This window comes from Phaeoacremonium minimum (assembly GCF_000392275.1).
Source record: "Phaeoacremonium minimum UCRPA7 unplaced genomic scaffold PA7_03_scaffold_560, whole genome shotgun sequence".
Taxonomy (NCBI): domain Eukaryota; kingdom Fungi; phylum Ascomycota; class Sordariomycetes; order Togniniales; family Togniniaceae; genus Phaeoacremonium; species Phaeoacremonium minimum.
Window position 1 is genome coordinate 633 of NW_006921462.1, and position 15,769 is coordinate 16,401.

General features: G+C 51.5%; 2 protein-coding genes across 2 annotated transcripts; both read right to left on the reverse strand.

Moving 5' to 3' along the window:
- Positions 1-4,992: 4,992 nt before the first annotated feature.
- UCRPA7_7877 (putative pyridoxamine 5 -phosphate oxidase protein) lies at positions 4,993-5,811 on the reverse strand (the record flags this gene model as incomplete). The annotated part of the gene is made up of 1 exon (XM_007920397.1): positions 4,993-5,811. One exon carries the CDS (start codon positions 5,809-5,811, stop codon positions 4,993-4,995), a length of 819 nt encoding a protein of 272 aa, XP_007918588.1.
- A 1,258-nt stretch (positions 5,812-7,069) lies between these two features.
- Positions 7,070-13,997, reverse strand: UCRPA7_7878 (putative bifunctional pyrimidine biosynthesis protein; the record flags this gene model as incomplete). The annotated part of the gene is made up of 4 exons (XM_007920398.1): positions 7,070-7,126; positions 7,187-10,765; positions 10,843-13,310; positions 13,358-13,997. The coding sequence occupies 4 exons, from the start codon at positions 13,995-13,997 to the stop codon at positions 7,070-7,072; spliced, it is 6,744 nt and encodes a 2,247-aa protein (XP_007918589.1).
- Positions 13,998-15,769: the final 1,772 nt, after the last annotated feature.

The window sequence follows — 15,769 nt, forward strand, 5'->3', positions numbered from 1 at the left end:
GGAAGTGTTCTGAGACCAGGCTACACAGTCGCAGCTAGCAAACTCTGTACTGTCAAAAGTAACCTAGCTGGCATAAACGAAGACTCCTTAACGGTCGAGAAGAAGCGAGTTTGGTATGGCTTGAGAAAGAAAAAGTGGTTCGTCTGCGAATTCGAAGTACGTGCTATCGTAGCCCCTGCCGACCTACGCTTCGAGCTGTGGTTCGACGGGCAGAGATTCTCGGGTAACCACGAGCCCGTCAGCGTGACTTGGGAGGAAGAAGGTACTCAGCTAGGAAACCCATGAGTGGGGGAGAAGAGAGAAGGAAGAACGCCTATAGAACGAAGCCGTGCCTGTAAGCGTAGATGTAACGACCGATCAAAATCTATAGACCAAGTGTGGTAAGATGGCCTTGAAGTACATGTTCGTCATCAGCATTTGAACATTACCATTATTTCCATCAACGTGGCTCGACTATGAAATTCTCCAAGTGCCAATAGTAGCTTGTCGAGTCCACTAGATACTTACCATATGGGTCTAAGACACGCGTCTGACGATTCTCCAAAGCCCTTCCGTTCCCAAAATAGCGCACAACTCGGTAACTTCCCAACGGCCGTTGAAAGGGCCCACCGATGGCCGAGATTTGGTGGCCACATCTATGCAAATGGCAAAGTAGTATACTATGCATGTCGTTAGTTATAATGGTACGAACTGTTCACTGGAATCGGCTGAAATGCCGAAGTAGTCGGTATGCGTGACACCTTAGTAGACCATATTCGCCGTTCTACGGGGGAAAAAAACATTGCCAGATAGCCGTAATGCGTTCGTCTCATCGTTGTAAGCTTGAAGCGATATTTGATTACGTGCGCGGTCACTATGCCCAGGATAATTGAAATTTGCACTTGGGTGGCGTATCACTATGTCTTGCATGTCAGTTGCAGCCGGCGGCGCCATCTGGGATCGATGCCGTGGGAAGAGACTGCCGCAGAGACCGAAAGTCTTTTCATTGGACTCCCTGACATCTTCCAGAAACTTTTCTGGGCTGATGCGACCTGGAGTGCAGCGTGTCTCACGGTTCAAAGTCCCGAAGTGTGCTGCATGTTCGATCCAGTGGCGACCTGACAGCGGCATCCCGGCAAGACCGTGAGGCTCTGGCGGCTGGCTAAGGTACCTATGGAGGTATGTAGCAACACTTTTTGCTTCTGCGAGCGAGGATGGCTGGCGAGTTGCAATACGAAGTGGCTTTGTCTCTCCGAGACATTCAAAACCAAAAATGCGAAGAGCCCTTGAGAGAGGTGATATGTCTTGCAGTGCAAAAATAGAAACGGTCTGGGCGATTGGGGATACATTTGTTCGAGGATCGGCACGTGGATTAAGAAAGATTTCGATGCAAAGCACCGACGATCTGAGGTCGGCTCAGGGCTCCGGCCTCAGGGGTGCCCAATTGGCTGTGGTCATGCTGTGAATTTCCTGATCTGGATAGGTATGAATCTCAGGTTTGGAGCACCACGGAAGATTTAGCAAATCCCTCTTCATTTCCTGTTCCTGAAATATACATCAGCCTTAGGTAGTCGATGCCGAGATTCTTGCGTCATCTCTCTGGCAGATATTGAGGTAAGGTAAGCACGAACCTCGTGTACACGTATTATGGAATTATGGGCAAGCGCGACTCGCCATCCTTTTTCGTGATCGGAAAGGGCGGCCATTGCAATACGAAAAAGCGACACTTAGACGCCAGTAATGGGCCCTTGCCCCTTTTGGCCGTCTTTCTTTTTTGGCAAGAGCTTACGACTCCAAGGGATCAAATCTTCCCTTTGTCAATTGTACACACCTTTCACGCATAGTAGGTACTTGGAATTGAGGAGCGTCAGCTGTAAGCAAAAAAGAAAGACGGGGAGAGTTGCCAGAATCAGGCCAGGTGGCCGATGCTCGAAATTTCCACTGACGGCACAATATATTCTGTTTAAGCAGCAGCAGCATGGTAGTAGGTAGTGAGCATCTTATGTAAAGTAGGCAGTCGTCATCAGCTCTTTATTCAATGCATCCAATGCAGGCCCGTTAGTGTCTCAATACCCGGTAGTTGCGACCTTCCAAGCCTCTTGTCCTTTTCTTGTCCCTGCAGTGGTTTTACTCTACACTACACAGCATAGTCAGGTCTCACCACCTGCCTCCCTTCACCACCACAGTACTCTACTTGTACCTCCCTTGGACTAATTTGACTCATTTGGCTTGCGTGTCAACAGAGCGGCCGCAGACTGACAACATCGACGCATATCAGAGGCTTCTGGTACTACTTTCGCAGTAACAGTAGCAGCAATAACAGCATCGGTCAGGGTCAGGGTCAGGGTCAGGGTCCTGGTTCAATATCTCCACACCTCCCCCCTCCGCCCTCCACATCTGCAATGGCCGAGTGGATCGTGGCACCAAGAGTCTGCCTCACCGCCTGCCCTAACGCTATCCATTTTGCGCCGATCAGCGACACGAACTGTGTGGTTTCAGGGGGTCGAGAGTCTCCAGCTCACTCTGGCGTGACTGGTGACTGGCAAGACCGGGACACGACCAGCGCACTGACGGCTGATGCTGCCCTAAGCTCGACACTGCCGCCCGAGTTTCCAAGATATTCAGAGGCGCTTTTCCCTCGTAATATTGCTCGGACATGATGCAAGACCACTTCCCATGCTGGCTTGCAGAAGATCACTTTATCCGCGTATTTACGCACATTTATTCTTCCCAATTGTTCCCGGGAACCCTCGACCTTCCCCGCAACCTTTGCCGCCCTGGTCGATTCACCCGTCCCGAAAAACGAGCTCTGCCGTCCCTGCTTGCTATAAGTCGGGACATCTGATGCCGCCTCTGTAGCCATTGAGTGGGCTGCATCGCGAGACGCCACGGCTGAAGGCCATTGTCTTATAGCTGCTCGCCTGTCCCATCGCCGAGGCTGACTTTTTCTTCTCCATTGCCCTAAAGAATCGCCATTGTCTGAGACTACTACGCCCGAGCTAGCGTTGCGGCGTCGCTGGGCTTGCATACAGCTAGGTGGAGAGCCCGGACTCCCTCTCTGCACACCGACCACACCTCTCAGCATCCCCCGCCCAGTCAAGGGCTCAATCCTCAAATACATTGTGTACACAACTACGCTGTGGCCATAGCTGCTTATGCACGGTTCATAAGCTGTCATATATCCCTTTCTTCTCGACGCGAAGAGTATCCCAATCAATTCCAGTTCCTTCCCCTCTGCTTCCTCCTGAGCATATATCACCACCGCTTCTCCACGCGAGCCACGAGACCGATTTCCTTCCGATCAACGACTTCATATGCTTGCCTACCCTAGGATACCAGATATATTGGTCTTGCACTAATATGAGCACGGCTCTTGCTGGTATTTGATCAAGGAACGGAGGTGTTGGCAAATCCCGGGAACGGGTCAGCCGGACTCATGGCTTCATATAAATACAACTCGGTCGACGAGGACAAGTTCGACGAAGAATACTTTGCCCGTACCTACAGGCCGCTTTCAAATCTACCAACTCCTCCACCGTCATCTAGAAATTCTTCTGCCGTTCAAAGTCCCATCGCTGGCTTGGACGATGGCAAATATCTCGATCCAAATTTGTTGGGTAAGTTTTCTGCAATTTCTGTCTGGTGTCTACTTTATGCTAAAAGTATTTACAAAGGGGCGTCTATTCACCTCGTCAACTTGCTTCCCCCATCAGCTTCCCTGGTCACCCCTTCGGTAGCTCTAGTCCACACAATCCTCGATCGAGCCAGGCTACCTCAAGATATCATAGCTTTGGCAGTCTGTATCATGGATACTCTCGACTCAAAGTTCTCCTTGAACTGGAGATTAACCTGTCCGTTACGTTGCGAGTCCTTGTTAGGTTCTTCAAAGCGGCACACCATTCCTGCGGGAACAGTCTCGATTGAGCAGTTGCATATTGACTCTGTCAATCCTGAGGTTATCATCTTAAGCTCCCTCATGATTGCTTTCAAATTTTTGGAAGATTGCAATGAACCAACACGATACTATGCGTCGGAATGGGGACAAGGCGTGTGGTCTTGTGAGCAGATCAATGCTACAGAACGGTGCATTATGAATTGCCTCGAATATCGAATCCTACCGCTGTGGGACAAGGATCTAATCGATTATGCTCTCGAGGATATGAGAAGAGCCGGCAAACAAGCCGAACAGCAAAGAATTAAGGCATCAAGTTACGAGACCGCCCGTCCTTCGAGCAGCCCAATGAGCTCAGGGCAGGCCGTAGTGGGACTTGGTCTTCAGCTCACACCGGCTGACACGCCGACTGAGGAAGTGCCCTATAGCTTACTCTTGTCTCCGGTTATTCGTACAGCAGACGTTTTCACCATGGCTTCTACGAAAGTGCAAGAATCTCTGTATATCCCCAGAAGAAAGACGGTTGCTTCACGATTGGAAGGTCTTATCGATGGGATGACACATCCTTAACACTGGCTTGCTTTACGACTATCATCATATAATGGCGTTAGGGTTTGAGCGCATTGCCTTGCTTATATCCTTATTTTAACCGACGATTCACAATCGGGGCGCAGGACTCAACAGATTGCAATTCCGCAGAGCATTGGTGCTTTAGGCGTTCTTATGAGAAACAAATATATTGCTCCTTTCATTCATGACGAGGTGGAATCAAGGCGCTTGCACAGCATGAAAAACTTATACCCAGTATCTAATCATAGTATAGTCTATTCTAGCATCCGCGGCATAAGCGACAGTCGCTGTTGAGCAATAATATTAAGTTCAGGCTCAAAAGTATTGCTTTAAAGACCTCGAAGACCATTTCCCAGTTCACCTTTCTCTGCAAGACAATTGTATGACATTGTGATATTGTATAGAATATTTCAGTTCGAAGCACCACTCTCAACGCCTTCCATGCAAAGACTCTCTGGGTTGAAAGTAGAATATGGTGCCTGCAAAGCACCCCTTTAAGAATGCACTCCCATCTCATGCTGCACGGCATAACATCATGTACTTTGCTGTCTCTACGGGCTTAACCTCTCAAGCGTCCACTTTGCCGCTTCGCCTTCGCCCTCCTTCTCGTACACAAACCTGTCGTGCAAGCGGCTCTCGCGGCCTTGCCAGAACTCCACCCGCTCCGGGACGATGCGCAGGCCGCCCCAGAACTCAGGCACGGGGATCTCCTCCTGGCCCTTGAAGCGCTCCTCCGTCTCGCGCACCCAGCGGTCCAGCTGGGCGCGGCCGTCGTCGCCCTCGACCGCCGGGTCCGGGCGCAGCACCTGGCTCTGGCGGCTCGACCAGGCGCCGATGCGGCTGCCGCGCGCGCGCAGGTCAAAGTAGGCCTGGCTCTCGTCGCGCGGGAGGCGCTCGGCGCGGCCCTCGACGCGGACCTGGCGCTCCTGGGCCTCCCACCAGAAGACGAGCGACGCCCAGGGGTTGGTGGCGAGGTCGGCGGCCTTGCGGCTGGTGCCGAAGTTGGAGTAGACGACGAAGCCGGTGGCGTCGAGCTCCTTGAGGTAGACGACGCGCGAGGAGACGCGGCCGCTCGGCAGCGCCGCCGTCGACAGCGTGCACGTCTCCGGGTGCCCGATCTGCCCGGAGCGCTGCGCGAGCGTGAACCAGCTGTGGAACTGCGTCACGGGCGACGCCGGGTCGAGGTCCGCGCGCCGCAGGCCCAGCAGCTCGTGCTTGGTGAACTGCTCGGCCTGCGTGTTGACGGCCGTGCCGGCGGGGGCGACTATGAGGCGCACGGGGTGTGAGCTGCTGATGCTGATGCCACTGGTCGTGGTGTTGGGGGCCTTGAGTTGGGCAGAGAGCTGGGCCAAGCGCTGCTTTGCGGGCATGGGAGGATTTAAGTGTAATTGAGATGCTTGACAAGAGGTGGGTAGGACTAGGCTATTCCCAAAGATTGTAGGGCTCAATAGAATTGAGTACCCCGGGGTTGTAATTGCTAACTTCGAATCACTGGCTCTCACTTGAGTAGGGGATTGAGATGTAATGAGCCAAAAGGGGCGCAGGGGCAGCAGTAATAGTAACACTCAGGGTTGAATCTCGTGACACTTACAGATGAGTTTGGACGAGTCTGCTTGGTGGAGAGCCATCTTTCTAATAGTCGGGGCGAGGCGAGTGAGGCGAGTCGTAGAGGTAGCGTAGCGCATTGAGTCTCACGACTATGTTCTTCGAGTCGTGAGATGTAGGCCCTTTGAGAAGAGGCTATCTGTATTACAAGAAACCTCCCTCTAGTCGAGCGATTCGATGATTTTGAGGACGAGAGGATTTTCGATGCCTGGAAGTAAGCGGCTTCTAATTGCCAGTAACAAGGCGTTAATTCATCCAGTCCAGAGAGTGAATACTGAGGCAAGTGCAATGAATGACAAGGCTGAATGTAGAAGGCCGACTCTCATGACCGTCTCATGACGTTTGCATCTAGCGTGCGCCGAATTCGCAAATCAGATGAGTCCTCTCTTCTCGCAGCTCAACCTGCCTTCTCGCCCCGGAAAATGGCCTATTGCTACCGCCACCCACAGTGGCCGTTCCGACTCGGGACCGCTATTCTCACACTTTCGGGCGGCAGCGCTAGGGCTGTTCTTAGTGGAGCAGCGATTACTCATTGAGACACGAAATAAACGGTAAGACACACTGCACGGAAGACGAATTCTGAACGCCACGAAATAATCGTTTGAATTATACATAAACGTACGTACACAACGTACAGACCCAATACCCAAACCCAAACGTACGGAATACACGTACGCATGCCTACACATAACGCCCTGTAAATGCTATACACGTACGTACATAACGTACTTCATGCTGGTATCATACTCATATAGATATCCCCAGAATCATTCACTCATAATAGAGGTTCGCCTGTGCTAACTTTGATGTTCTAACCTTTCGCGTGGCCTTTTACGTAACTTTATATCGGTTGATGATGATGTTGCAGTCTTCGGTGAGAAGAAAAAGCAGAAGGAATGACAGAGAAACGAAAAAATGCTAACGGAAAGATCAACAACTTTTCTATCCCGTCCCGGTACAAATAATCAAGCAGATCTTGACAATCTGGTAGATGTGTAAACGAAGAATGAAAAGGAAATCTCTCTATGAAGACATGACAAGAGCCAAGAGAGCCATTCTCGTGTAGAGACCGTATCTCATCTGCACATTGTGTTAGTCTGGAAGTGCCCATGCACAAGCGCAAGGGGATAAACAACATACCTGTCTGAAATATGCCGCCCTCTGGTCAAAGTCCACCTCCTCCGCAATCTCATCGTTCCTAGGCAGAGGATGCATGACTACCATCGAGCTCTTCGCGTTCTTGAGTGTAGCATTGTTAATGACATATGATCCCTTGACCTTCTCATACTCCGCCTTGCTTGGGAAGCGCTCTTGCTGCACACGAGTGCAGTACAGCACATCGCTCCTCGCCAGAATCTCATCAGTGAGCGTCTCAGACTCGCAGAGGAGCTGTCCAGACGCGATAAGTTGCTCCCGGACCTTGGGCGGCAGGGCTAGAGAATTCGGTGAGACCAGCTGCACCTGCACCTGGTAATGTCGCAGAAGATACACTAGGGAGTGTACTGGGCGACCATAGAGGAGATCTCCCAAGAATGTGATTGTCAAGCCTTGCACAGTTCCAAGTTCCTCACGAATTGTGAAGAGGTCGAGGAATGCCTGGGTTGGGTGCTCCTTTGAGCCGTTTCCTCCGTTGATGACGGGGACGGGGCAGAACCTCCGAGCGACGTCCACGGACTTCTCATCAGGGTGACGGAGTACAACAGCATCTCCGTAGCATGCGAGGGTCCTCAGAGAGTCCTGAAGGGTCTCGCCCTTCTGGACTGAAGAGAATGAGGTTGCAACCGCGACAGTCCTTCCTCCAAGGCGCTGCATAGCAGCGTCAAATGAAGAGGATGTACGCGTAGAGGGCTCGTAGAACATGGTGCAGAGTAGGCGGCCAGAAAGGACGTTCAAGATGCCCTCACGCTGAACACCCATCCGCATCTCCTGTGCGACAGTGAAAAGGAGATGCAGGTCTGTTCGGGTGTATTGTGTCACGGAGAGCACATGAGCATTCTTGAATGATGATGGTCCAGCAAGCAAGTCCTGGAGTGATGAGCGGACAGGCGGATGCACTTGTAGAGCAGGGCCAAACTCCTCCGTAACAGACCTTCTCGCTGGGGGAGGGAGGATTCCAAGGGCTGTATCGAGCGTCTTAGGCTTCGCGAAAGACCTGGAAGACGAAGCAAGAAGTGACTGGCGTCGTCCGCCAAAGGGGCTATCCGGTATTTGAGGTGATCCCTTGATCAGTGGCGACGACGGCAGTGGCGGCAATGCTCCATGAGTTGACATGTCCTTGCCTAGAGGCGGCTCATCAAGAAGTTGTCCATCCAAGCAGACTACCTTGTCCTGCAAGGTAACTCGCTGAACAGCTCCTCGCATGACGCGGCCAGCAAACGGAGTCCAGGCACCGCTATCAGAGACAGTGTATGGGCGCTCAATCTCCACTTCAACAGATGTACCGACCTGGTCGTGAAGTTCGAAAATCTCCACTGGCTTATCATGCAGGCGAGTCTTGATGTCCTCAATGGTCAGCTTGCCCTCCGAAACTGATGTCAGGAGTAGAGGCAGAGCATCGGCGATACCGATTGACAAATCCGCATTCTGACCCATGGTGCGAGCAAGCTGGTATGGCAAGCTGCCGATGGAGAACACATCAATGCTGTCCAAGTGTTGCCACAAAGCCGTTTGATCTTCGATCGTTGGCAGCAACTGGCAACCTGGGAAGTCCTTCTGAGAAAGGTAGAGCGAGTAGATTGAGACATCGCAAGTGACCTTGAGACCCTTCTCTTTGCTCAGCGCGATGAGTTTGATGTCATCCTTTGTGGATACCGATGTGACGTGGATGCGCCTATTGTGCAGGCTAGCCAGGAGCAAGATGGATGCAAGATCAGTCGTCTTCGCATCGGTGATGATAGGCTTATGCGTTGGCCAGGCATCAAAATGAGCAGTCACAGCAGCCACCTTGCTGATGTTGTCGGACAGGTGGTTGAAGGGAATGAAGAGAGATCCCACTTCACCGGCCACATGGCTGATCTGATTAGCGTTCGTCGAGGTAGCTGTAACCGAGAGGTTGAAGTCACAGTACGCGCCACGTTTGCCATTTTGCTGGGCAATCTGCAGGCTTCGCGCGTCGGTGATAGAGCCTTCGACACCAAGGGGCATGACCCTGATCATTCCGAACCCAGCAGCGATCGAGGCCCTGGTGATGCTCTGCAGATCTTGGCTCCTGTCGGAGACAATGCCTGGGACGAAGGCGGCAATGTTGACGAGACCAGGGAGAATAATGGTGCGATGGCTCGTCTGGTAGTCTCGAACGCTCACATCAAGCTTGAAATACCGAGCAAGAGCTTCAACAAGGATTTTGGCGTTCTTGACATTTGTGACCAGTGGAATTTGGTAGTCGACAGCCATTCTTCTTGTTTGGTATCCCTTGCTCATGTAATTTGCGGGACGGCGATATTTGTTGTTCGATGGGAGGTTGATGTAGAGATCGATCATATTCTTGGCAAGATGCTGGGTCAGTGAGAACTCTGACTTCTGATCGTCATCTTCCTTGCCAAGAACCTCAAGGTACTGCACAGGGATGTTGTGCTCCTGCAAGAAATCGGCAGTTCCTGCAGTAGCGAAGAGCTTGTAGCCCATCTTCTGCAACTTAGCAACAGACGGCAGCATCTCCTTCTTGTCCTTGTACGATCCAATGGACAGCAGAACATTGTTCTTTGGGATCTTGAATCCAGTTGCCATCAAGCCCTTGAGGTAGGCTTCGTACTTGTCGTTTCCAAAGCAGGCGACCTCACCTGTCGAAGCCATTTCTACTCCGAGAACCGGATCGGCGCCTGACAGACGCGAGAAACTGAACTGAGGAACTTTGACACCAACGCTGTCCGCAGATCGCTCTATTGCTGGATAAGCTTCGAACGGAACACCCATGATAGCCTTGGTGGCCATCTCAATGAGGTCTACACCCATGACCTTTGAGACGAAGGGGAATGAACGAGATGCTCGGACGTTGCATTCAATGACCTTGATATCGTTATCCTTTGCAATAAACTGGATATTGAAGGGACCAGTGACATTGAGGGCAGCGCCAATCTTCCTTGTAGCCTCCTCAATGCGCTCAATTGTTGTCTTCTCCAGATCCTGAGGCGGCAGGATCAAAGTCGCATCACCGGAATGCACGCCTGCATTTTCAACGTGTTCCGAGATGAAGTGGCCGACCATTCTACCATCATGTGCGACAGCATCCATCTCAATCTCCTTGGCATTCTCGATGTACTTGGTAATCACCACAGGATGCTCCCTAGAAACATCCGCAGCTTGCTGCAAGTATGATTCAAGATCTGCCTCTGAGTAGACCGTGTTCATGGCGGCACCTGAGAGGACATAGGAAGGTCGTACAAGCACGGGGTATGACACGGACTTGCAGAACTCCTTTGCCTCTTCGAAGCTGGTCAATTCCTTCCAGGTTGGCTGATCGACATCGATTCTGTCAAGCATTCGAGAGAATTTGTAACGGTTCTCTGCAGTGTCAATCATCTCTGGAGATGTCCCGAGAACCTTGACTCCAGCACGGAAGAGGTTGAGTGCGATGTTGTTGGGGGTCTGACCACCCATGGCACCGAGAACTCCACTGGCTGCCTCCATTTGATAGATATCAAGTACAGTCTCGATCGTGATGTTCTCAAAGTAAAGCTTGTCCGCCTCGTCATAATCTGTGGATACGGTCTCTGGGTTATACTGTTTGAGCCATGTTAGTAGTGGTATGACAAAAGTAGTCAGACGAAAGTAGCTGAGAATGAAATCAAGTGACTCACATTGACCATGATTGTCTTGAAGCCTGATTCGCGAAGAGTGCGAATTGCTCTGACAGAGCACCAATCGAACTCGACCGATGAGCCGATTCGGTAGACTCCGGAACCAAGGACCATGACTCCGTGATCATCGAAGCTGACATCGTGCTCTGTGGCGTTGTATGTCAAGTAGAGATAGTTGGTCATGGCAGGGAACTCGGCAGCAACGGTATCAATCTGTTTTACGAAAGGGGTGATCCCAGCCTCCAGACGCATCCGACGAACAGCCAATTCGTTTGAGCTCCAGAAGTTGGCCAATTGTCGGTCAGAGAAACCCAGCCTCTTCGCCTGGAGTAGAAGGTCAGGGTGGCCAACCATCTCTGTTGTGTTGAAGTTGCGCATCTTCCTGCCGAAATCACTCAAACCCTTCAACTTGTTCAGGAACCACTTGTCGATCTTGGTCATCTCCCAAATCTTATCGACGGAGTATCCTTGAGCCATTGCGTTGGCAATTGCGAAAAGACGTTGATCCGATGGCGTCTGGAGCTCATCATCGATCGACATCAGGGCCTTAGTCTCACCAAAGCCCAAGTTGTGGAAGTCAATTGCACGAATTGCTTTCTGAATGGCTTCCTCGAAGCTTCTACCAATGCTCATGACCTCCCCAACGCTCTTCATAGAGGAGCCGAGTTGAGTTGACACTCTGGTGAATTTCTTGAGATCCCAGCGAGGCATCTTCACTACAACGTAATCCAAAGACGGTTCGAAGCATGCACAGGTTGACCTGGTGACCAAGTTGGTGATGTCCTTCAATGGAATGCCAAGTCCCAACTTTGCTGCGATGAAAGCAAGAGGATATCCGGTTGCTTTGGAAGCCAATGCTGAGGATCGGGACAATCTGGCATTGACCTCGATAATGCAGTACTCCTTTGAGAAGGGATTCAAGGCATATTGAATGTTGCATTCGCCAACCACTCCCAGGTGGCGAATGACATTTACTGCGGTAGTTCGAAGCATGTTGTAGTCTTCGTCCGAGAGCGTCTGAGATGGGGCAACCACAATAGAATCTCCGGTGTGGATACCGAGAGGATCGAAATTCTCCATGTTACACACAGTGATGCAGTTGTCTTGAGCATCTCTGACAACCTCATACTCAATCTCTTTCCACCCCTTCATACTCCTCTCAATCAAGACTTGAGGGCTAGCGGCGAGCGCCTTGTTGCATAGGTCGAGGAGTTCGGCTTCGTTGTTTGCAAAACCACTGCCAAGACCACCAAGAGCATAGGCAGCTCGGACGATGACGGGGAATCCGATGTCTTTTACAACCAGCATTGCCTCATCGACACTGCTGGCCGAGGCAGACTTGGCACACTTCTCACCGATGGACTCCATGCTTCGAGCGAAAAGCTCACGATCCTCGGTGGTAATGATTGTGTCAATGGGTGTGCCCAACACTTTGACACCAAGTTCTTCGAACTCATCCTTCAGCTGAATACCAACTGACAAAGCTGTTTGACCTCCAAAGGTGCAGTAAATGGCATCCGGGCGCTCGTAGAGAATGACTTTCCGAACGAAATCGGCATTGACAGGCAGGAAGTAAACCTTGTCCGCAAGTCCCTTGGATGTTTGAATGGTGGCAATATTGGGGTTGATAAGAACGGTATAGATACCCTCCTCCTTCAGGGCTTTGATGGCCTGACTTCCGGAGTAGTCGAACTCTCCAGCTTGGCCAATGCTGAGACCACCACTTCCCAGAACGAGAACCTTCTTCGCATGCACACGAGGATTAAGTCTGTCATTCTCCTCGGCGGTGCCGCCGGGAAATTCAACTGGCTGTGCAAGCAATTTTGAATCAGAGGCGCATTTTACGACCGTGCTGATGAAGACATCAAACAGGAACTCGGTGTCCCGAGGCCCGGGTGTGCTTTCAGGGTGGAATTGAACACTGAAGTACGGCTTGTCTTCGTGCATAATACCCTCATTACTGCCATCATTGGCATTCACGAACAGCTCTTTCCAGCCAGTGGGGAGACTGTTGCTGTCCACAGCGAAACCATGATTTTGAGAAGTAATATGACATTTACCAGTAACCATGCTTGTGCAGGGAATGTTATGACCACGGTTACCGAACTTCATCTTGGTTGTCTGGGCACCTGCAGCTCGAGCAAGAAGCTGATGGCCCAGGCAGATACCAAAGATAGGTGTACGGTTCTTTGAAATGGCAGTAGCAATGTTGCTGACCGTGTTCTGGAGAACAGCCGGGTCACCAGGTCCGTTGGAGATGAATAGACCATCGTACTCATCGCCCGCCTGGGCGGCGAGGTCATGATCCCATGGGCAGACCAGAACCTCAACTCCGCGTTTCAAGAAGCATCTCAGCTGGTTGTATTTCATGCCTACATCGAGACAGAGAATGCGGATGGGGCGTCCAGACGGGTGTAACAGAGCAGTGTCGACGGGGGGCTTATACAGCTTGGGGGTCTTAATGGACACTAAGTAGAGTAAGTAGATGTCAATGCACAATGCCATCGCAACTCACCCTCTGCTACAAGGTTCTTCTCGTTGGGGTTGACCCAATCGATCGTATCAAAATAAGGTCTCCATTCCTTCATAGCAAGAGGGCTGATGGTCCCGTTGGCGCCGTTTGTCACGCCATTGGCGGTTCCATTGGTCAGATTCTGCTTCTGCAGCAGCATCCGGCCAAGCATACTTCCCTTCTCTCTTATCCGCTTTGTGAGGGCTCTCGTGTCAACTCCATACATGGCAGGAATGCCCTGCTCCTTGAGCCATGTGCCGAGCGATGAGGCGGCTAGATAGTGGGAGTAATCCTCGCCCGAGTACGAGGCAGTCACGAGACCGGCAATGTGGATTTGAGACGATTCGAAATGGGCTGGGAGATCACCGAGGAGTTCGTCCAGTGTCTCCCTCGAAGGCACACCATAGTTTCCAACAAGAGGAAACGTGATGACGAGGATTTGGCCGCGGTATGAGGGGTCTGTCACGGACTCAGGGTACCCCACCATGCCCGTCTGGAAGACCAATTCGCCGGCAATGTTCTTGCGAGCGCCGAAGCTGTAGCCCTGGTAGGCTGAGCCATCTTCGAGCTCGAGACAGACAAGACCATCATCGTCTGAGCCGACGACGCGTGCCGATGCTGGAGGGAACGATGTGATAGACATCGTTGCGGTAGCGGCAAGGAGCGAGGGTACGGTACAGGTACGGGCTGAAAGACGGCGGGGGAGTAAGCAAGCCCGAGGACGAGCTCTCCGTTTGGCGGAAGAGAGGCGCCTTCAGAAGAGTGGTGTTATTAGATGGCAGCAGTGTGATTCATGCTTCGTCTTCCCGTGACCGCTCTACAACACAAGAGAACAGAATTGTAAATAAAGAGGAAGAAGGATGTTTTCCCAGAGAAAAATTGAGTCGTCGGTGTAGAAGAGAGCCAGGGAGTACCTAGGCCCCGCGAGACGCGCCTAGCACGTACCTGCACTAGGAACCAAAACTTTTTTTTTCTGCCCGCAAGTCCGCCTTCGTCACTGGTCAATTGACCCGCCCAGCACTGAGGGGCGATGACGGTGAAGGCAGGTTAGGGCACCCAATAGCAAGCAAAACTTGACCAAGCTGGAGGGGTCGGCGGGGCAAGATTCGCAGTGCTGTCCCGCCTAACCTCGTCCCCAACCAGAACTGCAGTGCAGGGCAGATGCATTTCACGGCGATTTCCATGCACCTTATGCACCACCGATCGTAGGGCGAATCAAGCACTGCATCTCGCATGGGAGCAGCTGGTTTGACGGGCATTACCGACTGGAGTGCCAGCCGACAGGCAACTGGTACCCAAACTTGCACATTTCGATTAGGTAAGTCGTGTCTAAATATATTAACAGGCAATTTGATCACTCTCTGCCATGCTATAACGTTGTTAAGAAGCCAATATCGTGTACTGGCTAACCCTCCAGGTACTCTAAGTGGGCACGCGCGCTTAGGATCGGTAGCCCTTGTCTTACGTGAGAGGTCACAAGCCGGGCGCTGACCGACTCTTCCATTCAACGCACGCCTTGGCTGGGGAAGCATCTCGCAATCACAAAATGATACATCACCCCGACTTTGCGGTTGCAGCTCACACAAGTCATGGGATGTAGAATAGATATGCCATTGAGGACCTTTCGGTCACAAAATCCTGTTGATAATATTTTGCTGGGCCGTGGGTCGAAAGACTTGTATGACAGCAAACTTGCTGTGTTAAGTGAGGGAGCATGAACCTGAGCTAACAGCACGAGTCAGGATACTACAGGGTAGGCGTGTTTCGGGGCGCTCTTTGTTCCAGACAAGATTGACCGTTCTTATATTGAGATTGCGCTGGGAACTCAATCATATTGTGATATAGGGCAACAGTGAAGCGCAACCTCTATACACTCTGATCCGAGGTGTCCCAAGTTCACAATGGGTGAGGGACCCGTGAAACGGGACCGGGCTTCGGCTCCGATCCCAAACTGCAACCATATGCCGAAAACTAAACGTCTGGGAAACTATTTATCAAAGTGAAATATGATGGTGCTGCAACTGTCCTCTTTCGGACATGAACTTATCTCACAGACCATCGGAGAAGGACCGCTTAGACGGAGTGTCTGAGTCAGGAAAAGAGCAATAGACAGAGAGCTATGCTGCATGTCGGCACGGATTGGTGCTTATAGTGTGGCGTCCTAAGTGCCCTCCATAAGTGAGTCTGTTACATTAGGAGCTTTCTCTCCCTGCCTAGATACTTAGCCTCTAGGCTCAAGGATGTCTCAATCATGCGACGCAACACCTCTCCCAAGCAATTGAAAGGCGTCTCTTGAGGTGAATAACCATGTACTTAACTATCTTTCTCAAAAGTGCCGGGCATATAACTCCGCGTGGAACTTCATGGACTGCATTCCAATCTACGTTAGTGAGGACAGGTATTCGACACCGCAAG